The 24,044-nt window shown below is 20.2% G+C and overlaps 6 protein-coding genes across 14 annotated transcripts in view; 2 read left to right on the plus strand and 4 right to left on the minus strand.

Moving 5' to 3' along the window:
* Positions 1-2,114, plus strand: part of LOC108004218 (RING finger protein 17) — a 192,527-nt gene extending 190,413 nt beyond the window's left edge. For 2 of the 3 annotated variants that reach the window (XM_062079100.1, XM_017066964.3), the window contains exons 25-27: positions 93-243; positions 315-477; positions 570-2,114. In XM_062079100.1, the coding sequence (XP_061935084.1) occupies positions 93-243; positions 315-477; positions 570-680 (425 nt within the window). In that variant the 3' untranslated portion in view covers positions 681-2,114. Of the gene's footprint in view, positions 1-92; positions 244-314; positions 478-554 lie in introns of all 3 variants that reach the window. The other variant, XM_028668258.2, reaches the window with a different exon arrangement.
* LOC108004234 (cleavage stimulation factor subunit 2) lies at positions 695-3,444 on the minus strand. Of its 3 annotated transcripts, XM_017066996.2 has the most exons (8): positions 3,272-3,433; positions 3,109-3,187; positions 2,176-2,747; positions 1,789-1,960; positions 1,692-1,718; positions 1,522-1,619; positions 1,214-1,410; positions 695-1,089 (listed from the first exon to the last, which is right to left on the minus strand). In XM_017066996.2, the coding sequence occupies exons 1-8, from the start codon at positions 3,330-3,332 to the stop codon at positions 970-972; spliced, it is 1,326 nt and encodes a 441-aa protein (XP_016922485.1). In that variant the 5' UTR covers positions 3,333-3,433; the 3' UTR covers positions 695-969. The 3 variants fall into 3 exon arrangements, with proteins under 3 accessions (XP_016922485.1, XP_016922489.1, XP_016922497.1); XM_017067000.3 differs by lacking the exon at positions 1,692-1,718 and having other exon boundaries at positions 3,272-3,444; XM_017067008.2 differs by lacking the exon at positions 3,272-3,433 and having other exon boundaries at positions 2,176-2,724; positions 3,109-3,188.
* Positions 3,445-3,824: 380 nt separating this feature from the next.
* On the minus strand, positions 3,825-8,920 carry LOC107993741 (bifunctional purine biosynthesis protein ATIC). Its single transcript, XM_062079107.1, has 7 exons — positions 6,492-8,920; positions 5,930-6,133; positions 5,544-5,832; positions 4,961-5,452; positions 4,457-4,849; positions 4,123-4,387; positions 3,825-4,056 (listed from the first exon to the last, which is right to left on the minus strand). Exons 1-7 carry the CDS (start codon positions 6,508-6,510, stop codon positions 3,937-3,939), a joined length of 1,782 nt encoding a protein of 593 aa, XP_061935091.1. The 5' UTR covers positions 6,511-8,920; the 3' UTR covers positions 3,825-3,936.
* A 110-nt stretch (positions 8,921-9,030) lies between these two features.
* LOC107993360 (egalitarian protein homolog) lies at positions 9,031-13,608 on the minus strand. Of its 3 annotated transcripts, none has more exons than XM_062079102.1 (8): positions 13,251-13,608; positions 12,781-12,911; positions 12,476-12,674; positions 10,774-12,196; positions 10,594-10,674; positions 10,256-10,500; positions 9,571-9,956; positions 9,031-9,469 (listed from the first exon to the last, which is right to left on the minus strand). In XM_062079102.1, the coding sequence occupies exons 4-8, from the start codon at positions 12,175-12,177 to the stop codon at positions 9,108-9,110; spliced, it is 2,478 nt and encodes an 825-aa protein (XP_061935086.1). In that variant the 5' UTR covers positions 12,178-12,196; positions 12,476-12,674; positions 12,781-12,911; positions 13,251-13,608; the 3' UTR covers positions 9,031-9,107. The 3 variants fall into 3 exon arrangements, with proteins under 3 accessions (XP_061935086.1, XP_061935085.1, XP_016905241.1); XM_062079101.1 differs by having other exon boundaries at positions 10,774-12,257; positions 13,251-13,607; XM_017049752.3 differs by having other exon boundaries at positions 10,774-12,257; positions 13,068-13,607.
* Positions 13,609-14,399: 791 nt separating this feature from the next.
* LOC108003793 (homeobox protein 9-like) lies at positions 14,400-19,663 on the plus strand. The gene is made up of 4 exons (XM_062079118.1): positions 14,400-14,703; positions 15,056-17,223; positions 17,884-18,167; positions 18,266-19,663. The coding sequence occupies exons 1-4, from the start codon at positions 14,638-14,640 to the stop codon at positions 18,430-18,432; spliced, it is 2,685 nt and encodes an 894-aa protein (XP_061935102.1). The 5' UTR covers positions 14,400-14,637; the 3' UTR covers positions 18,433-19,663.
* On the minus strand, positions 19,012-21,051 carry LOC107995942 (protein unc-50 homolog). Of its 3 annotated transcripts, none has more exons than XM_062079133.1 (7): positions 20,660-21,051; positions 20,218-20,317; positions 20,000-20,151; positions 19,751-19,937; positions 19,529-19,662; positions 19,303-19,404; positions 19,012-19,175 (listed from the first exon to the last, which is right to left on the minus strand). In XM_062079133.1, the coding sequence occupies exons 2-7, from the start codon at positions 20,307-20,309 to the stop codon at positions 19,039-19,041; spliced, it is 804 nt and encodes a 267-aa protein (XP_061935117.1). In that variant the 5' UTR covers positions 20,310-20,317; positions 20,660-21,051; the 3' UTR covers positions 19,012-19,038. The 3 variants fall into 3 exon arrangements, with proteins under 3 accessions (XP_061935117.1, XP_016909253.1, XP_016909341.1); XM_017053764.3 differs by lacking the exon at positions 20,660-21,051 and adding an exon at positions 20,469-20,495; XM_017053852.3 differs by lacking the exon at positions 20,660-21,051 and having other exon boundaries at positions 20,000-20,170; positions 20,218-20,458.
* Between the last annotated feature and the right edge of the window lie 2,993 nt (positions 21,052-24,044).

The raw sequence follows: 24,044 nt of genomic DNA on the forward strand, positions 1-24,044 counted from the left end.
AAATTGAAATGGCAAAAGAATTAAATAACAAATAATTGGCTTTATATTTTTATGCATTTTCTAAACTAAAATAAATCTAAATCTGTTTATAGATACGCCATGTTGTGCAAAATTCAATGATGATCTTTGGTACCGATGTTTAATAACAGAATCAGAACCTATTGTAAATTCGGATAACATTGTAATTAAGTTGCTTTATGTTGATTATGGTAATGATGAATATAGAAAAATAAATTCTCAAGAGTAAGTAATATTTATCTATTTTATAATATTAATATATTATATTTTAATATAAAAATCTTTTTGTTTACAAGATGTGAATTACATATTTTAAAAGAAGAATGGATGGACTTACCCTCTATTGCAATAAAGTGTAAATTATGGAATATTAAAGTTGCCTCTACAGCAGATTACAACGAATTAGTATCTCAATTTCAACAAAAAATTTATAATAGAAGTGTTTTAGCTAAAATTAAAGTAAGGCATTATAATATAAATATATATATTATTATATGTTGTTTTACTGTTATTTACTAATCAATGATAAATAATAGAATTTATCATTTTAGGAAATCGATAAAGAATATATGAGCGTTGAATTATACGAAGACGAAAAATTTGAAAATATCATATATAATACTCTTATTGAAGAAGGTTTATTTGAAATTAAAAAAAATTAAATTGACAATCCACATTCTTAAATAATAATACATGTTTATTTCTGATATTTATAATGATAAGTTAATATAAAATTATTAAGTTTCAGTGTAATTTTATGTTCAGTTCATTCTTGTGATATTATTTTCTGTTTTATTATATTATTATTAATATCAAAAAAATTTTTTTTTAAACTTGCTCATATCGAAATAAGTTTATATATTAAACTATTACGATTTTTACAAAGAGTAAAATATTTTTACAAGAATTTAAATGTTTATTATTATAAAAAGCAAAGAATTACTAAAAGTATTAACGTTGTGCACTTTTAGCAATTTGTTCTTTTAATAATAAGATACTTTGCCTTTGTTCAGGTGGTAACATAGCAATTTGTTCGTCCGATAATTGTAATACTTGCATTATTAAAGCCGCCTACAATGAAATTAATAATTATTTTCATGTTTAGTTATTTTCTATGTATCTAAGAATAATATGAAATTTTATACATTTTTATATAAATTTGACTGATATTTATACATCACTTCGTTTTAAATACCTTTTCTTGATCAGATGCTCCACTCGGTATATTTCCTGCTGGAGACATGCCTGCCATAAGTCTTGATGTTGCGGATGTAGTTGATGTAGTCAATGAAGTAACAGGAGTTGCTACACTAGCTGTAGCAACATTTGAAGATTGACCAGTAGGTGCAACAACAGGTCTTGGCACCACTGGTGGTGCAACTGGTACTGGTGCTAAAAAATCGAATTATCAAGCTAATTTGATTAAATAAATAATATAAAGAATCAATTAAATTTATAATTATATTATAAAAAATAAAAAAACAGATTCTTTGAAAAACTTACGATTAGCTTTTGTAATTCTAGGATCAATAGGCATTCTTGGATCTCTGGGATCTCTTGGATCTCTACCAAATCTATCTGTTCTTGGATCACGACAGAAACTGAAAAAAATTACACGCTTTTAGAACATTTTAAATATTTCGATTTTATGTTGTCTAAAGTAATTGTAGAACCTCTCAACTCCTTCAACAGGAAGTGTGCTGTAAAAAAGAATATATTCTTAAGATACATTAATTAAAGATTTTTTTTTAACATGAAAGAAATACTAACTTGTCTGAAATATTAAATGTGTTAATTCCTCTAGGATCAGTATTGGCAGATACAACTGAAGATGAACTAACAGGTGTTGGTTGTACTTGTTGTGGTCCTCTTAAATCTTGATCCATTCTAGCTAAACGTGGATCCATTTGTCTGTCCAATGTGCGTAAATCAACATCTTGTCCTATTATAAAATATTATGTTTTTACATTATAAATATGTTTAATTAAATAAGTTTTATTCTATTATAAAATATTATTATATATTATTATTGTAAATACTACGAAATAATCATTAAGGAAAAAATAAATGAAAATAAATAAATACATTTATCCTAACCATTTTGATATTAAAAGTTTATCTAAATTCAAATAAATAAAATTAAAATTCTGTTCTTACCAGCAAAAATAGACGCTGGAGGATTAGTAACTGTCGCTGGACGTGTAGGTGCCCATGGTTCTTCAATTCGGGGTGCAACTGAATGTACATTTGGTTTATCAGAAGGTGTTAATACACCTGGGATTGGATTTGCTTTATGTAACATATTAACTGCTGTATGGGGATCCACTATTCTCATTACTACCTGAGCTTGTAATAGAGCATATGCTAATTGAGGATTTTGAAGCAACATCTGACGTGCCTCATTTGGATTATTTTGTACACAAAGTTTCATTTGTTTCATAAGTTCAAACATTTGCTCAGGTGGTAAAGATGCAACAGCTTTACTTATAGCTTCTGGAGCTTTATCTGATTGTACTGCTTCTCCATAAGGATTTTCAGTATTTTGTCCTTGTAAAAGACTTTGCATTTCCATTCGACTTTTTTCTGTACATGCATTATCAACTCTTAATGTTCTTCCACCAATTTCATAACCATTTAAATTTCTCATAGCACTAAGAGCTGTTTCTTGATCTTTATATTCACAAAAGCCATATCCTTTAGGTTTGCCTGTTTCCCGATCAAATACTAATCTAATTAAATCAATTAAAAATTTATGATAAATTAACTTTTAACTTTAAATATATATGTAGAAGAAAATAATAATACAGAAAAAAAATATTATGAATATATATTCTATTTGAAACAAAAATAAGTATTTAATATTAAAACAAAATATTATATTTAAATAAATATCTTAAATTTTTATATATTAATATATTATTTTCTTATATTTTTTTTTTACATATTAAATATATAAATTTTAAAAAATTTGTTTAATAAATAATAAATAAAAAATTAAAATTAAATTAAAATTTATTTATAAGGTTATAATTATAAAAAATAATTATTTCATTAATAATTAGTAATATTTCGAATGCATAATTAACTTACTTAAATGAAAGCACTGGTCCAACTTCACTAAAAATATCCTTTAAATTTTCTTCCGTAGCTTCGTACGGGATATTCCCGACTATTAAAAAACATCATGAATATTTGAAGGTTATGCAATGTATTTATTAATAACAATAATTTAGCATTAAACAATATTTCTTACCGAAAACACTTCGCATAGACTTGTCCATGAGTGATTGATCAGAAATAGTTGAATTACTCATTTTTGCAATTTATTCGCTTTTGTTTATCGTTCGAAGTTTGAACACAGCACCAGTTTTCCTACAGAAGACATATATCCAATACATACATCCAATACACATTGATATTCAATCAATATTACATCTTATTTTATTACATTATCAATTATTTTTATTATTTTATATATATATATATTTATTTATATAAATTATTTTTTTTATATATGAATCATTTTAAATTATTTAATATCACATAAAATATAAATATTAATATATATTAATTAGTTTTAAATTCCTAAAAAATAAAATTTAAAATTAAAAAAAATCAATTGACAAATAACACATTCTTTCTATTTTAATAATTTTATTTTTTTATCATATATACATATATTAATTTTATTTTATAATAAAATATATTTTTTTAATATTATAATTATTATTATAATATATTATTACATCTATAAATATTTTTAAATTAAGAATATTTTTAAATTAAAAAATAATATTTTTAATAAGTTTGTTATTAATTTATATTTTATTTATTATAGGTATAGTTTTTATAATGAATATTGTTTTAATATAATAAAATAATATACTATTATATTGAATTATAATTTAATATAATCATTTAGTGATGGAACAATCTTAGATTAGTATGAATTAATACTATTTTATGTTCATCACAAGCTTGTATTATTGCTTCATCATTTACAGAACCAGAAGGACTTGCAATATATTTAACACCACTCTGTAATTAAATAATTTTTTAATTAATGATTTTAAAAATAAATGATATAATAATTAAATTACATACTAATTTAGCTCTATCCACATTATCTCTAAATGGAAAGAAAGCATCACTACTCAGAGCAATATTGTTTGCTTTTTTTATCCATTCTATTCTTTCACTTTCTGAGAGTTTCTGTGGCACTTCCTCATACATTGCTGTCCATGAAGCTTCATCCATATCTTTTCCAACAAATCCATTTACATAATTATCAATAGCATTTGAAATTTCTGCTCTTTTTACATTTTTCTTAAATTTCATACTAATAACTTTAGGATGCTGTCGAAGCCACCTTAAAATAATATTACATTATATTATTCAATAATATTAATAAACATCAAATATCGAAAGTATAATATACCAATTATCAGCTTTATCACCAGCAAGTCTTGTACAATGAATCCTTGATTGCTGTCCTGCACCAATTCCAATTACTTGTCCATCTTTTGCGTAGCATACTGAATTACTTTGTGTATATTTTAAAGCAATAGTAGCTACGATTAAATCTCTCATAGCAGAATCAGAAATGGTTGTGTAGTTTTTGGTTACTATATTAGAAAATATATTTCTATCAATAATTGCATCATTACGTTTTTGTTCCATAGTTAATCCAAATAAAACTCTATATTCCATTTGAGGTGGCATATAATTTGGATCAATTTGAAGTATACAATATGCACCATTTTTTTTCTTTTTTAAAATTTTGAGCGCATTTTCTGAATAATCAGGTGCAATAATGCCATCAGAAACCTCTCTAAAATTTTTTATAAATATATTATAATATAAAATTATATACAAAAAATTTACTTATAAAATTTTATACAAATATAAATAATTCATTTCATTTTTTAATAACATATATTACCTAGATATAATTTTAGCAGTAACTTCATCACATGTATCTGATAATGCTATAAAATCTCCAAAACTAGACATTCTATCAGCTCCTCGTGCACGCGCATAAGCAGTTGCTAATGGTGTAAGTTGGTCTAATAAGTCATCTACTTGACATAATTTTGCTTGTACTATGTTTAATGGCACACTAACTGCTGCCCCAGCTGGACTAACATGCTTAAAAGATGTTGCAGCTGGTAAATTTAGAGCTACTTTTAATTCTTTTACTAATTGATAACCATTTAATGCATCACAGAGATTAATAAAACCTGGGGAACCATTTACTACTGTTAATGGTAATTTATCTAAAATTGTAAAAATTTGTGCAGGTTTTTGATGTGGATTCATTCCATATCTCAATGTCAATTGAGAAACTTTATTACTATATTGTTTACGGAAATAATCTGAGATTGCATTATCATATTCTGCTGTATGAGTAAATGCTTTAACTGCTAATAATTGTCTAAAAATATGAGAGAAATTATTAAAAATATAGAATAAATTATTTCTCTAAAATTTATTTTAATAAAATATATATATATATATATACATACCTAGTTTCCAAAGAGGTATCTTTGTTAATAGAAGATTGCATTTCTTTTTCAACTTTTTCATAATCATTAGGATCACAAATAACTGTTACTCTATTATGATTTTTAGCAGCAGCTCGTAATAAAGTTACTCCACCAATATCTATGTTTTCTATTGCATCTTCAAGCTTTACTTCTAATTTTGTAATTGTATTTACAAATGGATATAAGTTACATACCACAAGCTGAATAAGTTCATAATTTTGTTTACAAAGATCTTGTTGATCTGATTCTGTGAATCTAGCTAATATACCTATAAAATAAAAAAAGTTCTTATATAATATCATCTATATAATATAAATAAATAAATAATATTAAAAATAAATTTAAATATATAAATTCATTCATACCAGCATGAATAGCAGGATGAAGAGTTTTAATTCTTCCATTAAGCATTTCAGGAGCACCAGTAATATCAGAAACATCTTTTACTGGAAGATCAGCATTTCTCAAAAATTTTGCTGTTCCACCAGAAGCAACTAATGTCAAACCTAGTTCATGCAATTTCTTAGCAAATGGTAAAAGATTTCTTTTATCAGAGACACTTAATAATGCTGCAAATGTAAAATAAAATAAGATAATTATATAATAAATTATATAAAAAATAAAATATTATAAAATAGAATAAATATTATTATTATTAATATTTTTTATTTATGAAATTTTATTAAATAAAAACAAAAATATTATAATACTAAAAATAATTTTTTATAAATAGAACTATAATAATTACAATAATATAATTACAGTACAACAATATATTAACATTTAATATTTAAAAAAATTAGAAAATTAATTATTATTTTATGTTTGAAAAATTATATTAAATATTTTATAATAAATATTTAAATTTTATTTATTTTTTTCTAATTTTCTTTTATTAATTTAAATTTAATTATGAATTTAATTCACCTAAATTTCCACTAGACATGATTCTTCTTCTAAAAATATTATTCTAAAAAGAAATAAATTTCAATCAAAATAATTTTATACCCAATATAGACTTTCGTACGCACTATAGAATAGATTCAACAAGTGTGTAGCTTCAAATTCCGAAGTAATTTTTAATAGCCCATAATTCATACTATATATATGTAGACAACTACATGTAAATACATATAGTATTATAAGTTATGATATTGTATACAAAACAACAATCAAATATCTTATAATTCGTGGGGGTCCTAAAGATCAAATGTTATCTTATTGAATTGCATAAAATATTGTACAATAATGACTTATAATATTATATATAAAATGCAAACATTAACTTGTAAAAAAACAGAATTTCCAAAAACAAATTATATTTTGATCGTTCAAATTTGTTATATATTTTTGTATCATTATACATTATACATTATAGTGATACAATTGTGTAATAAATCGTACATATAAGATATTTTATATATTATGCAAAAAATAATGAGATATATAAAAATATTATAACAATTATTATACATATAATTTCTTAAAATGAAACAAATCAAATATAAATCAAATATAAATTAAGTTTTTAATTATGCACATTTTTAGAAATTATTATATGAATATTAATAATTATTTTACAGAAAGATTTATGATTCATTTCAAAAGATATATTTAAATTAATAAAAACTAATTTGAAAACTTTACACATTAATGCAAAATTGATTTTAAAAAAATGTAATAAATTTCATAGGTAAAATTATTAAAATGTATAACCTAGACCTATTATTTTTTTATTATATTTAAATAATAGTAAGATATGTGAGATAAATCTTTAATATTAATCTAATATTTATAATTTAAAAAGATAATTAAATATTATTATAAAAATTATTTAGATAATAGATTATATATAACAAAACAAATATATTATTTATATATTATTTCAATTAAGCAAAATAATTTATTGTTTTAAATTATTATTTAAAATAATTATCTTTCTATTAAATTAAAGGGTTATAAAAAATGAAATGCAGGAATATTTTTTACTTATAATTCATTTCATATAAAAAAACAGTTTAATTTATTCCATAAAATTTATTATGCACATTTTTCAATTTTTAATGCAATAAATTAATCATTGTTAATAACAACAATATTTATTATTTTAGATAAAAGTTTTATCATTTTTTAAAATTTAAAATATGTTTTTAATTAAAATAACTTAAATATATTAATAAAAATAAGACAACTGAATTAATTATTGATTTAATTATTACTGTTAACAATTATATTGATCAATGTTATATTTTAAAAGAGAACAAAAATGTTACATCAGTATATAATAATAAATATAATGTTAACAGGCATACTTTTATTAAAGAGCATATTATAAAATAAAAAACTGTATTTAAAATCATTTCACAATAATAAAGAAAATAATTATAGCCTGTCTCATAAAATCCATATAATTTTGTATTTATAAAAAACTATTCATATTGTAAAATTGTCATCACCTAAATATTTTAATGAAAAAAATTTCATGATTGTATATTTCATAATACTTTTAACTTTTAAACAAGCATTTCTAAAACAATTACATATTATTTGCATTTTATCTAAATATAAGAATTTAAAATTAAAAAATAAACCAATGTATAAATAAAAGTTAAATAAAAATTTTATATTTTTTGAAAAGTATTGCATTAAATTACTGAACTAACTTACTGAATCTTAACATTATCACATTTGTTTGTTCTTTTTGCAATTGTTGCAATTAATTTTTTATAATTGTTAATTTTTGATAAAGAAGATTTTTTAAATTCTATTTACTATTAGTTAAAAAACAAAATAAATTTTTTTTTCTCTCTAATTATAAATGGTATATTGGGACTTGGAACAAATATAATTTTAAAAAAATTAGACATACCAAAATATGATTATTATATATATTTATATTTATTTTTGCATATATTTTTATTTTAAAAATGAATATTATCAAAAATATTTTTCAATAAAACTGAAAATATTAAATATTAAATATATATCTATAAGAAACATTCATTATGTTAGACAGTGATTTTAATGCAGCACTTTATTTTTACATAAAAAATTAAATTTTTCTACATATAATGTAATTCCATTCTTTATGATGACATAAATTGTATTTATTAAAAAATTAATAAATTTTTTTTAATATATCATTAAAGTATTTAAATGTTTATATTTTATATATAAAGGAACAATATTAGTATTTTAATCCTGAGGAGCAACATAAATTATTCAAAAAAATTTTTTATCAAGTTTTTGTTAGTAAATACATAATTTGATTTTTCTTTCTTATATTCTTGTAAAGAAAGATAATCATCTAAAAAAAATATTTTACAATATTAAAATTTTTTTAATTAAAACAAATTTTTCCTAAATTCTGATTACTACAGAATCAGATTTGGAAAAAAACTGATTGTTACAGTTCAATATTACAATTTTTTAAATTATGTAAAATAAATCAATTTTCAACTAATTCTTTTTAATTTCTCTTTTTTGTAAAAATCTAATAATGGCAACTTCCTTTCTTAACACTTTCACAATAACTAAAACATACTACTTTTTTGGCGAATTCAGTAAATCTATACGTTCTTTTTCTTCTTCTGTGAGAAATATTTTGGTAATTACTATATCACCTGTACTATATGTTTGGCAAGCCACACTATTCAGAGAATTACGATCTGATTGTGGACTTTTATTTTTATCTTGACACGAACATACACATTTTGTTGGAGATACATCTGCACTGCTTGAGGAAAATTGATCAGTTGCAGAACCAGTAACAGCTGAAAGAATAGCTTCTAGTTTTTCGATCTTTTCAAATCTATCCATTCGTCCATCAGATAGAATTTCATCTACCATTTGCATTGATTCTGTAAGACTTGGTGTATCAGAATTTCTTGGTGACAATATACCACCTATAAATACAAATATATAAATATATATAATAGTAATCGTGAAACTAAACTAATTAAATATTAATATTAAATTAAATTATTAATAATAAAAAAATTTATACCTGAATGTGAATTTTCAGAAGTATAACTTTCCATACTATGATATTCTGAATCTTCAATTTTATCTTCATCATCATCATCGCTACTTTCTCCTTTATCTTGACCCATATTTTCAAGTTTTTCTAATTTTCTTGCAACTTTGTAACTGCCTTTCAATTTCTCTTTTTCATCCTCAGTAAGATCAAGATAACGCAAAAGACGTATTTCACGATTACTTAAAACAATATTTTTGGTGGTTGCTTCTTCCATTCTTTTTTTTAAATCTGCGACTTCTGTTTCCACTTTTCGTTGCTTTTTTCGTGCTTTTACTTCTGCAGGTTTGATATGTAATTGAATTTGTTCCTCACACAACTCATTAAAAAGAACTTGTACTTCTGGTTTTATGAGTCTAATAATATTAAAATTAAAAAATTATAATTAATAAAAAATATCCATTTTTATGTATTTTTTAGAATATATTTAGAATATATTAAGAAATTAGATGAAAATATGATAAAATTATATATGTATAATTAAAAATTAATGAAATTTTTTTTTATTCATTTGTTAAATCAATTTTAAATATCTTTAATAAAAAATTTAATTATTCTAGTTTTTAAAATAATTGTAAAAAATAACTATTATTTTACATATATTGAATGTATTGAAAAAATCATTCAATAAATAAAATATGATTAAACAATATACCTAGACATGGAAATATATATTTGTGGAACTAAACTCAAAACATCACTACTAGCATAAATGAGCATATCTCGTGTTAATGGACGCCTACACCAATATCTTTGATTATTACGATAAATATTTTTCAATTGTTCTTTTAATGGATTACTTGGAGCACCATAATGATCACATAGTGTATTCAAATTAACATTTTTAACTTTATATACAGGTTTTCCAGTTTCTTGAAACTGCAATACAGCATGAGCTGCCTACAAATAGAAACATAATTTATCTTTCAATCATATTTTTATTTTATGTTTCAAAACTTTTTTGGGGAATTTTAATAATTATAATTCAAATACCTGTGTATCAAAAACATTATTCAACATAATCTTAAACTGTCTGTACAAATTGACACTGTCATTTCTACAATCATGAATTACCTAAAATAATTAAAATAAAATTATTAAAATATAAACAAATTTATAAAATATAAATGATACAAAACTTATATGAGTAGAGTTTTTAATATTTTTCCTTACTTTAATAACATCTTTATGTTCTAGAAGTTTTTGAAGGCCTCCAGCTTGTACAAGATTAGGACAAGCAAATAAATCAAATACATATGCTTGACCAGACATAGTTCCAATTTGTACAAGTGTCAATTGTCCTTTAACTCCTAAATTTATTCCTTCACAATCAAATGAAATAACAATTTTACCATCAGAAGGAGGTTTACGAGGATTTATTATATCTTCTATGATTTGAAGACTTTCTCTTGGATTTACTATTACTCTTGTCTGTTGCAATACCTTTAGTTTCCAAGCATCCCCCATTTGCATAGTTTGTAAACTTCTATCCTTTTCTGTATTATCTGCCAAAGTCTTCATTACAAGTGTATTTATTCTTTGTTTTAAAGTTTGTTGTTGCAAGCTTATCGGAGAAGTATTATTGCTTTCAATTGATGGAAAATGAGAATTTTGTATATTATTAATCTGGCTTGTAATATTGATATTAGTAGATTCTGAATTAATTATTTGTTGAGATGTTTGAGTATTGCTTGATTGAATAATTTGATTTAAATTTGTTTGACTTGCAGTACTATTTTGACTTCGTGAAGAATTTGTAAATCTTGTTTTTGCTTTTCCTTCTATGGTAGAAGACTTAGGTCTTCCAATTAATGTTACTAAATTACTTTGAACGTGAAATGCATCTGGGAACATTTTGACAAATGTACACAAATCCTGTGGTGTTTTAAATATTGAAGTCCAATTTTCGTATGAAAATTTATCATTAACTATATTAAACATTTGATCTACAAGAATTGGACCCTTTTGTTCAATGCATTCACAAAGAAAATCTAATAATTTTGCAGTAATTTCTGGATCTATAGGTATATCTGGTTCTAATTCTACAAAAGGTTCTGCTTTCATGCCTTCATATTGTTTTAACATTACATTATCTTCAGTAACTACAAAAGCATCAGGATATTTTAAAAGAAAATCTCTAAATTCTTTATAGTGTTGACCAGAAATATGTCTAACTTCTGGAGAAGCTTGGGATCGATGTCCTAAAAGACTCTTTATTGGTACTTCTGTACCAATTCCATACTGCATTAATTTATTTGTAAAATATTCTACAGCCTCTCGAGCATAATCGCGTTTACCTCCTAATTTACATCCATTTTCTTCTTCTACAACTTGTTGAAAAGTATTTACTGATACATAATCACCATTAATAATAAAAAGCATTGGATATTGAGCTAAAAACTTTTTAAGGCCACTTTGTGATCCACCAGCTATTTGGCGCATTTCTTTTGTAAATCCTTTAGCTCCAAATTGACAACTTAAATCATGTAAAGTACGTGGACCACCTTTATCCACAAGAAGTTCCAGAAAAAATAAAAGTGTCATATTTCGTACAGTCTCATATTCTGAACTATCCATCTTTCTATTTTATATGTTGCTTCAAGAGAAGAGATTTTTTATTAATTATAATATCCAAAAAAATCATGTCATGATATATCCTAAATATAATAATTAAATTTTAGTTAATTTTAAATATCAATAATATTAATAATATAAATATTTTTCTTTTATTATTTAATCTTTTACTTTTTTTTATTTATTTAAAAAAGAAAACATTTTAAAAAAATACTAAAGTTTTATTTATTTTATATTGAACATTTCTTAATCTAAATCATTATTAATATAAAAATATAATTAAATTAAAATGTGTATTTACCATTATAATGATTATCAAATATTAAGGATATAAGCACAAAAATAAATTATTGCCATCTTTGATTATATACTTTTATAAATATTTCATACTTTTATAAATATCTCATTAATATTTTTATCCAAAAAAAATATTTATTTCAAGATTAATTAAATTCCGATGATTAAATAATTGCACAGCCACCATAACAAGAGAAAAAAATCTAAAAATTCATAACATAAATAGTTAAATACAAATAACAATTAAATATAAGATATTTTATAAACTAATTTTCATATTTTTATTAAACTTATATTTTTTTTACAAACCTTATATTATGAATATTAAACTTCCAGTTGATAAAATTTCTTTTTTGACAATACAATATATATTGTATAAAATAGGAACATTATAAATTTCTTTTGTTTTTTAAGACATTAAAATACAATAGTATGATAACCTAATAAACAAAAATAAATTGTTATAAATATATATTTGTTTAATATCAAGAATCAATGTTTAATAATAAATAATAAAATATCTCTATTAAAATGAAATTGCAATGAATGAATTGTGGAAAATATTTGTGGAACATAAATACAAAAAATCTGCCCACCTATAACATTCATGATTATGAGCTGTTCCTATATTATTTGCATTTTAAATTGAAGGATTAATCTGTTTATTTCACAATTTATTAAAGTATCACAGTCCATATCACGTATAAGACATATGTCATTAATTCATTATAGTACACATTACTATTGTGTAATTTGACATTAAATAATATAATAATTACCTATAACAAATAAAATTTCGCTGAACTTCGATACATATCAGATATAGATTTCAGAATTGACGATATCTAAATTCTAAGATATCACAGGTCAAACAACTCTCTGACATAGATTTAGAATACCACGCCACACTAATGATCTTGATATGTATTCCTATAGGGTTTGTGAAGCATTCTTGAAATAATTTTTTTCTTAATTAATAGTGATAAATATATTTTATCAGAAAGTTGTTTTATTGTATCTTGTCTAATATTAAATGGTAAAATTTCAGTCATTTGCCAATGTAGTGCACCGTGCAATATATCAATATCATCCTATACATACTGATACACATATATCCAATTAATCCTCACTTGATAAAACAGAGACAAAAGAGAAGAGAAGAAATACTTCTTCCAAAGAAACTATAATCACAAATAAAATATATAATAGATCTATCATTTTATAAAATTTTATCTCTCATATATTAAATTATTGATTATATAAAAAAATCAGAAAAATTTTTTACAATTTAGATCGATGAAAATTACATTCAATTCAATCATCAAAAATGATAAAATTATCAAAAATAAAAATATTTTCTTTTCTTAAATTCCAATATAAATTCCAATATCCATATATTTATATATATTATATATAACATATTAGATTGTATTCATTTGATTGTATTTTAAATTTTTCGATAATCTAAATATATGCAAATAATAAATTATCCATAAATAAAAAATTATATATTTTCTATTACAGCATAAAAAAAAATATCAATTTCTTATTTATGAATCCTAAAAATTCATAAAAATGTCTTTAAATTTTATTTAATTACGCAAAATAATTAATTATAAATGTGAAATATATATGTTATATAATACAAATCATTTATAAAATATGTATATTATATATTATTTTATTATTTATATTAGAATTTACATAAAAAAAATTTGAATTAGTAATATAATATCTAATAATATTATTTTTAATTGAAATATTAAAAGAAAATAAATTTATTTTGTTTTTATTGTTTAAAAAATTTAAGGAATAATGAATGTTGCATATATTTTTTATAAATATTTACTAAAGATATTTAAAAAATATTTAATGAAATATTTTATTCACTAGAATTTACTATATATGTTATGTTGGCTATACTTTTATTTCGAATCATTTATTATACAATTTGTTTGAAATGAGTTTCCAGTAGAATAGAATTTTAAATAAAATATTATTATAAGAAATAATATATATTAAAATAATATAAATAATTCATAAAATTATTACTGAAAATTTGAAATTTTAATTATAAGATAATATTTCTTTAAAAATATTATTTATATATGAAAATTTTATAAAAGTGAATATATATAAATTATAATTATTAATTTAGATTAAAATATGTTTTGTTATGATGAAGATGAATTGGAACCAAGACTTACACCAAAACCTGCATCTAAACTTGATGTAAGTTTTTTTCTAAGTAATTATTAACAAATTATCTTTCTAAATCTTTTATAATATTTTATAATTTAAAATAAAATTATTTATTTTGTCTATATATTAATAAATATTTCATAAAAAATAAAATAAAAGTTTAATTACAATAACTATTAATAAAGAATAAATATTAATGAACATAATAAATTTGTTGATAATAAATTTTATTAAAATTTTTATTTATTGAAAGTTAGAAAAGTATCTGAAAAATAGCATATTTTAAATAAAGAATTGATTATATATATAATCAATTTTAACATTTTAAACTTATATAATATATAATATATATAATAACTTATGTTCTTAATAAATATTTTAGTGTTTTACGGTGCCATCAGTTCCTGAAGTTTCTTTAATATTTGATAAACCTTTGAGTTTTAAAACTACAGAAAATACAAATGTCCATTCACCATCTATAAAACCTAAGAATTTAATATGTAAAAATAATGGTTCTTCTTCATTAAATGTCAATGGATCATATGCAGCTTGGAAAGAACAAAATTTTTCATGGAAACATCCATCTTCTTATACAATTCCTCATCATAAAGAACAATCTAAACAGAATTACATCATACATTCTTATTTAGTAGAAGATAATACTATAAATACTTCAAATAAATCTAAAGAAAAAAATGACACTTTGAGAACAGATATTTATAATTCTTCACAAAGCAAAGAAATAAATAGAAAAAATGATGATTGTTTTCATAAATATAATTATGAAATATCTGAGAATAATGTAACTCATACAGAAAGAAAACAGGATATAGAATACAATGAAAAAAGAGTAGATTCTATGTCTGCTATGTCACATATTAATAAGCCTGGCATTAATGCTGATAATTATATTATTAATGAAAATGAATATTCTCCATCATTACACAAAAGAAAACTGATAACTAATAATTCTAAACAGAAAGTTCCATATAATGATTCAGTTTCTGAATCAAATATACAAAATTTATCTATTAATCCAAATAAATTGCAACAAAGTGAATTTCAATTACCACATTATTTAGGACAGTATCCTTATTTTAATATGAATTCGTATTCATTTCCTCAACTTCATCCATATTCTACTCACAATACAGATAATCAAGAAACAGTAAAGAATTTATTACAGATTATAAATAATCAAAATGAACAAATTAAATCTTTACAGATACAAATAGATAGATTATTGAAAATGCAAGAAGAAAATTTAAGAGAAAAGAAAAAATGTTCTTGTTTATTTCAATCACAAGAACATGATCAATTATATGCGAATTCTAATAATATTTTAGATGTTTCTAATTATGTTACTGTACCAGAAAATACAAAAAGAAATATATATCAAAAAGAAGCTCTTAAAGATAAAAGAAAAGATAATTATAATGAAAATGAAAATATAAATCAAAATGAATTGATATTAACAGATGCACAATCGAAAAAAACATTTATGGAAAAAAAAGTTTCAATTGGTGTAATGACAAGTTTTGAATTTACTGTACAAAATAATCCTTTTACAATGGATATTGAAAATTATGAAAAAAAAGATAGCCAACAAGAAAATTTTAAAATGTGTAATAGTGTTTGTCTTGACACCAATGAATCATTAAGAAGATATAAGAATTCTTTTACCCGAATACCTAGTGCACAATTAGAAAATATAGTTGAAGATTCAGAAAGTTATATGTCATCTAGTCAACAACAAAGCAGTAATTTAAATGCAAGTACTTCTACAAAAGATTTAGAGAAACAAGCATATGTAGATGTACGAAGAGAAACACATATTCATAGATCTGAATCTCCAAAATTATGTAAAAATATAACAACAAAATTAAATGAAACTGAAAATAAAATAAAGAAACATTTAAAAAATTCCGCAGAGGAAGAAACAGATTATAAAACTATAAAAACATCAATGATACAAAGAAATGCAGAAAATACTGAAAATCATATTCAAAAAAATAGAAAATTTAAAGAAAATATTCTTATTAATATGGATCAAAATAAAAAACAAAATATACGAGATAATGAATCTATACAAACAAATAACTTTGTAAATAAATCTAGTTATTATAATGATTATCAAAAAGAAGGACAGATTTCTAGATTTAAACAAATCAATAGTATTGAAGATAGTTTGATTTTAAATAGTGATGATTTGAAGATAAATGAAAGACCACCTACTCCAGAACCTAGTATTCATGTTGAAATGAATGAATATTCTAGTGATGATGACAGCGAACATGTTAAACATAGTTCAAAAGTGGGCTGGACATTTTACAATAATGTTATTGGACGAGTAAATCAATTATTGCAAAATTCTTGCATTATAGATGATCAACAACAAAAACAAACAAAAATAAATCAAAATGAACGAGATGAAATTGAAAATAAAACAGTATTAGACACTGTAAAAGTAGCTACATTAGAACAACTCAAAAAGCTTGGAATTAGTTTACATGAAAATTCAGAAGTAAAGGAATCAAACAATAACAACAAGTATGTTTTACCTTTTTTTAAAAATTCTATATTAAAGAAATTGTTTATTTATATTTTATTAATGTAATATATAATATAATTTAATTTAAGTAATTTTTTTACTTCAAATGTTATGTATATTTTTTTTTAATTTTATATAAAATAGACTAAAATTATTTTAATAATTAAATCTATAATGTGAATATAAAATTTATTAATATCTATTAATAATAATTTAAAATATATTTATTAAATGATTGATAGTACAAAAAAAAATGTTTTTCTATTATATTTTATTTATATAATGAATATAATAATGAAAAATTGAAAAAAATATAATAATGAAAAATAGTTTAATCAAAATTTTAATGAATATTTTATAAAAATTTTTTATAAAAATATAAAAAGTCACTTTATAGAAATGCTATTTAAAAAAATTTAAAATGATCTTCAAATAATTCAAATTTTTGATCAAACAATTTTTATATCTTACATGAAACACTTTTATGATGAGTATTGATTGATTTTTTTATTTGTTATTTTTTATTATTATTTTTTATTTTTATTGATGAATGTTCTTTATAATTTTAATTTATAATTTATAATTTCTTTATAATTTTAATATTCGATTTAATTGTTTTCTCTATAAATGATAAATAACTTTAATAATTTATTTAAAAGGAAAGCATTTGATTTATCATTCTATCCGCGTTTGGATTACCAAACAAATATGACACAAACTACAAGTACTATAAATGAAACAAATACAAGTATGCATATGAAGGCATTAGCTTTAAAATATCTAACTGATGAACAACTTGCTGAATTAGCAGTACAAAGACAAAGTTCATCTCTTCAGCATCTGATGGTTAGCAATGTTCAAGGTACAAACATGTCTTTTGCCACAATGCGTTATTTAGAAAGATATCAACTACTTCCAGGAAAAAATAATATTCAAGTAGAAGGTAAAAAAAATAAAAATTTTTTATAATATTATAATTTTAATTAAATTAAATCAATAAAATAGCAATAAGAAATAATAAATTTTTATCCTATTCCTCAGATATTGGTAAAAATGATGGATCTCCAAAGGTTGATTTAAAAGTTACAGATTCAAAAAGTAATCTAAAAACATTACAACATTTTCCATTTAATCAAATACCTAGAACAACTTGTCCCAGTAAGATTTTAGATATTTCGACTTTAAAAAGACAACCTAAACTTTTATAAAAAAATAATATATAAAATGAATATTATAACATTTGTATTTCTTAAAATTTTTAATTTCTTGATTTTAATTTTTAGATTTTGATTATTACTATTAATAAATATATCTATACATGTTTTTTGCTTAGCTATAAAATTTATATCATAAATAGCTTTGAATTTATATAATTATTTTTAAATAATCAAAGAATTAAAGGTATTCAGAAAATATTTTTATAATATACTTTATATTATTTATTTTATATGTAATAAATATAACTTAATTTTAAAAATGAAATATTTTGATATTATAAAATAATTTATATAATATAACAATTTAGAAGACATATTATATAAAAAAAATTAATAATTCTAATTTAACATATAAATCCTATAATAATAAAATTATCATAAAATTAAATTTTTAATATTTTTATATATTTTGTTTTAAAATATAAAATAAATAAACAGAATTTTTTATTAAATAGTAAAAATCTTTCAATCTATAAATATTTTCAACATTAATATACAATAATTATAATTTATTCATTATTATCATCTTAAAATATATAAAAATGTGTATCAAAATTAATTTAAAATAAATTTTTGTAATAAAAGCATAAATTTTATTTAAACAACTCGATAATGATAAAATTCCATAACTAAATGACTAATGTTAATTCCTGCACATAATGTCATAATGTATATCAGTAATATTATTGGTAATGTTGATAATATCATATGTGTCTTATGAATTATTTCCATACCTAAAATAGATATTAAAAAATATATTAATTTTTTAACTTATAATAACTCTTTTAATTTTTAATTTTATAAAACATTATAATTTTTTAATAATGTATTACATAAATAATATTAATTTTATACACTTACTTGTGTAACCTAAGAATGTTATGTAAATGTAGTAACTAACAGCTATTAACCAGATTGTGTTTCCAACAAATCGTGATGAAAATGTATCATAATTTATAAAACCTGGAACAATAGAATTAATAACAAAAGAAGAAAATATTTAAAATTATATATAAATTAAATAATACAAAAAAAATTTTAACAATACAAAAAAATATTAATGGAAAATAAAAACCGGATATTTTACCTTTGTATAAAAATAATTGTACGATATGGAGTATAATTAAAGGTGGAAAAAATGCATTTAAATGTATATCAAATGCATAACCCCATTCTACATCCTGAGTTTTATCAATTCTTAAATAATGATTTGTTATAAACCTTAAATTAGCAGAAACGTTTATTTTATAATATTGTATATATATAACATTATTATAATAATGTAATAAAAATAAAACTTTTAATTTACCAAAATATTGTAGCTACTATCAAACCAGCTGCAAGATAATCAATAAATATCATATAAAATAATAATTTTATAAATTGAAGAAATCCTAATCCCAAAACTATGGTAAAACCAACAGAAGATATACATAGACAACACATTAATAACACCAAAAATGCAGGATCATCTCTTGCAAATTGAGATTTTGTTTCTACAAAAAAAAATATAATTTTTACAATATATTATAATGTTATTTGTAATAAGATAACTTACGTTTTCTACTTTGAAAATTTCTATATACTTTTTGTGGTGATATAAATAAAAAAATCATTTGCCATAAAGCGAATTCAAAATCCATTTGTTCAAATTTTAATAATTTTCTTAAATACTTGTAACATTTTGTTGCTGCACCCATACAATCTTGCCTAAAATGAATTTATAATACTTAAATTTTAAAGAAATGTATCATAATTGGAAATATAATTTTGTACCTGTAAGTTACTGGCATGGGTAAATTTGAATTTGTTTCACTAGGACCAGGAGAATTACACCTACTTACTGGTGGTGATGTAGAATATTTCATTTTAAAATCTATGTAACAAAAATCAATAATTGCATAAATTTTAAACAAATCATAAAAAAATAGATAATATAGATAATTTTTGATATATATTATATTATATAATAATTATTATTTTTAAATAAAAGAATTATAATCTTTTATCACGATTATTTCTAATACTTTTTTTATTGTTTTTTAAATTACAAGAAATCACATTTAATTCTATCAAATATTATTTATTATTATAGGTTATGTTTAGACATTAAATTACAAAAGATATATGATTAGATATGATAATTATTTTTTCAACAAATAAACAATATTATACAATTATTATTTTAATTATATAAGAGAACATTTATTTTTATTACGTTATATATTTAAAATCAAGATTATTTGAACAACGATGGCTATTAGCTAAATTCTATTCAATCTATATTTCAATTTTTTATATTTATAGTATTTTATGATTGTTAAATAGATAGCAATATTTTAATATTAACTTGTATTTAAAAAAATTAAATATTATATTTAAAATCAAACATAAAAAAATATATCAATAATAATAATAAATTTATTATTATATCTTTTTTTATATATATTTTTATGAATAATTATAATTTTTTAATATATTTATATATTTTTAAATTCTCGATTTCAATAAAAAAAAATTATACATATAGGTATATATAATGGAAAAATTTTAAAGATTATTAATTATTAAAGAATTAAAACTTTAATAATTCCTATCATTTTATTTACTATAATATATATTTTTTCACTTAATATTATAATAATTATAATAATTGTTACAAGTAAATTCAAATGAATATTTATAAAATAATTAATTGTTTTATTTTTCATCATTTATTTTAAATACATGAATTTAAACAATAAATAAAAATAATATGAATACTGTTATTATATGAAATTATTAAAAAATAAACATCAAGAGATAATATAATCAAACTTTGATTAATATTAAATTAATTTATATTATTATATTATCACATTTTAATAAATTAATTTTTAAAAACAGTAATTTTAATATATAAATAGATTTTTCATTATTTTATTATATTTATTCATTCTTTATTTATAATATTTACAGAATAGTTTTTAATTAATATAATGGACGCAACAAATGAATTTTTTATGTACAAATATATAATTATTATATAGATTGAAGAAACAAATATAGATACATCAAACATAAAATTAAGTATGCATAATTAAATTTTATTTTATATGCTGCGCCATAAATTAATATATATATAGCTAATACATATATAATTTTTCATATTTTGTATCAATATTATTTTGATAACATATAACTATATAAATATCATTTATCATAGATCATGTATATTCTTATATATTTTTTATGTATATATATATATATATATATTATTTATTTATATTTATTTATATAGCAAATCATTGTATCAATACCGAAATTTATAAAAATATGCAATTATTTTTAAAAATGATGCGTTTTAAATTAAGACTATACTGATACTAAATTATGTGTATGTATATGTACGTAAATAATTCTCTTAATTCAAATTTGGCTTATTTCGTGTATTTATATTTACATATAATAAGCCAATGTTCAATTAAGTTTTGTATTATTTTATATCTTTGTTTCAATCAGCAGAAAATATAAGAGATTTTTGATAAATTAGCTTATATCATACGAATTCCTTTATATGAAGATTGGAAGATAAATATAAAAGGATCAATTATTTTTTTACATATGAATATATGTAAAAAGGCACTGAACGTACAACGAGTTCGAAATGTAATTGATATGACATATACATATTTTAAATATTATAGGAACAACAACGAGATTTTATCATCAAGAATATTTCTCATTTTTTATCACTTAAAAAATGAAAAAAAAAATATTGATGATTATATTAAAGATATAACATAATTAAAATATATTTTATTTATTAAATAGAAATTAATGAACAAATTAAAATTTTCATCGTCATTTATTATATTAAATTAGTTTTAATTAAAAGTTTTAATTAAAAAAAACTTTTATATTAATTTTTAAATTTTTCAATAAAAATTTTAGAATTTAATCAAACAATTAATGATACTAAAATGATTATTAAATATTAGGATATAATAATATGATAAATAATATGATATAAAATATTAATTTAGATTATATCGAAAATCATTTACATTTTGCATTCAAATATATTATTTCAAATTAATTTTATTAAGACAATATGTATTGCGTATATTTTAAATTCTTATGTGTCGCATCATAACAGAATCATTGCAGTAATGCATATTTTCTATTTAAGTAATAAATTTGTTTTAGAGAATATATAATTCTTAACAATTTATTAAAAGTATTGCATATGTATTCTTATAATTTGAAATTGTATAAAGCATATCAGAAAATTATGATCAATGAATAAATATTGCAATGTTAGATCAATCGCTATTTATATTTAATATTATTAAATTCTAATGCATAATTCTATTTTGATTATTTTAATTAAACTTCACTTATAAATATGATAATATCGACATTTATGACATATTTAATTCATTAATTTTTTCATTTGAACATAATAAATTATAATTATCATAATATATTCTTAAATTTAAATAATTTGATTTAATGTAATATAGCTGTATGTATATATGATTTTACATATAAATATATGTATTATGATGTAATAATATTTATTGTAAAAATTTTGCATTCTTCATAAAATTTCTTTTCTGTAAGTTATATTATACAAAATGAAATATTTATTATACGTGAATAAAAATATATTTACTAAAAGATATTTATATATACTTTTTGTAAATTTTTTAATTTAATTATTTTAAACATTGTAGTTCAGTGCCTAGTATAATAAACAAATTTATAAATTTTATCATTATACATAATACATTATTAAATTATACATGTATATTATATGCAAAATACTAATAAATATTAATTTTGTTAGGAATGTTTATCAGATTAGTTTATAAATAATATAATAAAATATTTGTTATTTTAATATTTTTTAATATTAAAATAATATTTTAATATATATATCATGATGTGTTCTTGCTATATCGATAACATTTCAGAAATTATAAGTTTAATTTATTAAGTTATTTACATTCATATTTAATTATAATCTTCTACAGTTGATTGCAAAAATGGTCATTATAATAGTTTTACAAATTTTAAAAAAATTGTTATCATATTATTGTATTGTTTCTGCAAACTGTATATTTTCATTAAAAAAAGCATTAATATAATTGTAAATCTAAGATAAAAATTCAATATTCTATAGAAGTTTCAATTTGAAACATTTCGAAAACCTTTTTCAAAAAACATTTTAATGAACAACAAAAATGTATTATATATAAAACACATTACAATACAATATGTATAAATATTTTTAAAGAATTATTAATTTATCCAGAATTATTTAAACATACAAAAAAAAAATTGAAAAAATATGAATTTTTGTCACAAAAATGTTCGATTATTTTATAAATTTAATTTATAAAACTGAAATAACTATCTATTTTTTAAAGTTTTACTTTTATTTTTTATATTTTTTAACATATTTAAAACAATTTTATATATTATGAATTACATAAATGTCAATTTATTATTTTTGCCATTTTCCTATCCAATTTTTACTCTTCTTTGATTCTTTTTATTACAATATTATAATATATATAATATATACTTATATAATATATAATTTTATTCATATATTT

This window comes from Apis cerana, linkage group LG9 (assembly GCF_029169275.1).
Source record: "Apis cerana isolate GH-2021 linkage group LG9, AcerK_1.0, whole genome shotgun sequence".
NCBI classification, from domain to species: Eukaryota; Metazoa; Arthropoda; class Insecta; order Hymenoptera; family Apidae; genus Apis; species Apis cerana.

What these genes read in the sequence shown, in the direction of transcription:
- LOC108004234 (XM_017066996.2), bottom strand. Translation starts at nt 3,332, where the DNA reads ATGAGTAATTCAACTATTTCTGATCAATCACTCATGGACAAGTCTATG. An exon ending in TAGAATTACAAAAGCTAATC is followed by an intron (nt 1,411 to 1,521) that starts GTAAGTTTTTCA and finishes TCGATTTTTTAG; the next exon opens with CACCAGTACCAGTTGCACCA. An exon ending in GAGCATCTGATCAAGAAAAG is followed by an intron (nt 1,090 to 1,213) that starts GTATTTAAAACG and finishes ATTTCATTGTAG; the next exon opens with GCGGCTTTAATAATGCAAGT.
- LOC107993741 (XM_062079107.1), bottom strand. An exon ending in TCATCCTGCTATTCATGCTG is followed by an intron (nt 5,833 to 5,929) that starts GTATGAATGAAT and finishes TTTATTTTATAG; the next exon opens with GTATATTAGCTAGATTCACA. An exon ending in ACTGCTAAAATTATATCTAG is followed by an intron (nt 4,850 to 4,960) that starts GTAATATATGTT and finishes AAAAAATTTTAG; the next exon opens with AGAGGTTTCTGATGGCATTA.
- LOC107993360 (XM_062079102.1), bottom strand. Translation starts at nt 12,177, where the DNA reads ATGGATAGTTCAGAATATGAGACTGTACGAAATATGACACTTTTATTT. An exon ending in ATATATATTTCCATGTCTAG is followed by an intron (nt 9,957 to 10,255) that starts GTATATTGTTTA and finishes TAATATTATTAG; the next exon opens with ACTCATAAAACCAGAAGTAC. An exon ending in TTCTGAAAATTCACATTCAG is followed by an intron (nt 9,470 to 9,570) that starts GTATAAATTTTT and finishes TTGTATTTATAG; the next exon opens with GTGGTATATTGTCACCAAGA.
- LOC108003793 (XM_062079118.1), top strand. Translation starts at nt 14,638, where the DNA reads ATGTTTTGTTATGATGAAGATGAATTGGAACCAAGACTTACACCAAAA. An exon ending in AACCTGCATCTAAACTTGAT is followed by an intron (nt 14,704 to 15,055) that starts GTAAGTTTTTTT and finishes TAAATATTTTAG; the next exon opens with TGTTTTACGGTGCCATCAGT. An exon ending in AAATAATATTCAAGTAGAAG is followed by an intron (nt 18,168 to 18,265) that starts GTAAAAAAAATA and finishes CCTATTCCTCAG; the next exon opens with ATATTGGTAAAAATGATGGA.
- LOC107995942 (XM_062079133.1), bottom strand. Translation starts at nt 20,309, where the DNA reads ATGAAATATTCTACATCACCACCAGTAAGTAGGTGTAATTCTCCTGGT. An exon ending in AAATTTTCAAAGTAGAAAAC is followed by an intron (nt 19,938 to 19,999) that starts GTAAGTTATCTT and finishes TTTTTTTTGTAG; the next exon opens with AAACAAAATCTCAATTTGCA. An exon ending in ACAATTATTTTTATACAAAG is followed by an intron (nt 19,405 to 19,528) that starts GTAAAATATCCG and finishes CTATTGTTCCAG; the next exon opens with GTTTTATAAATTATGATACA.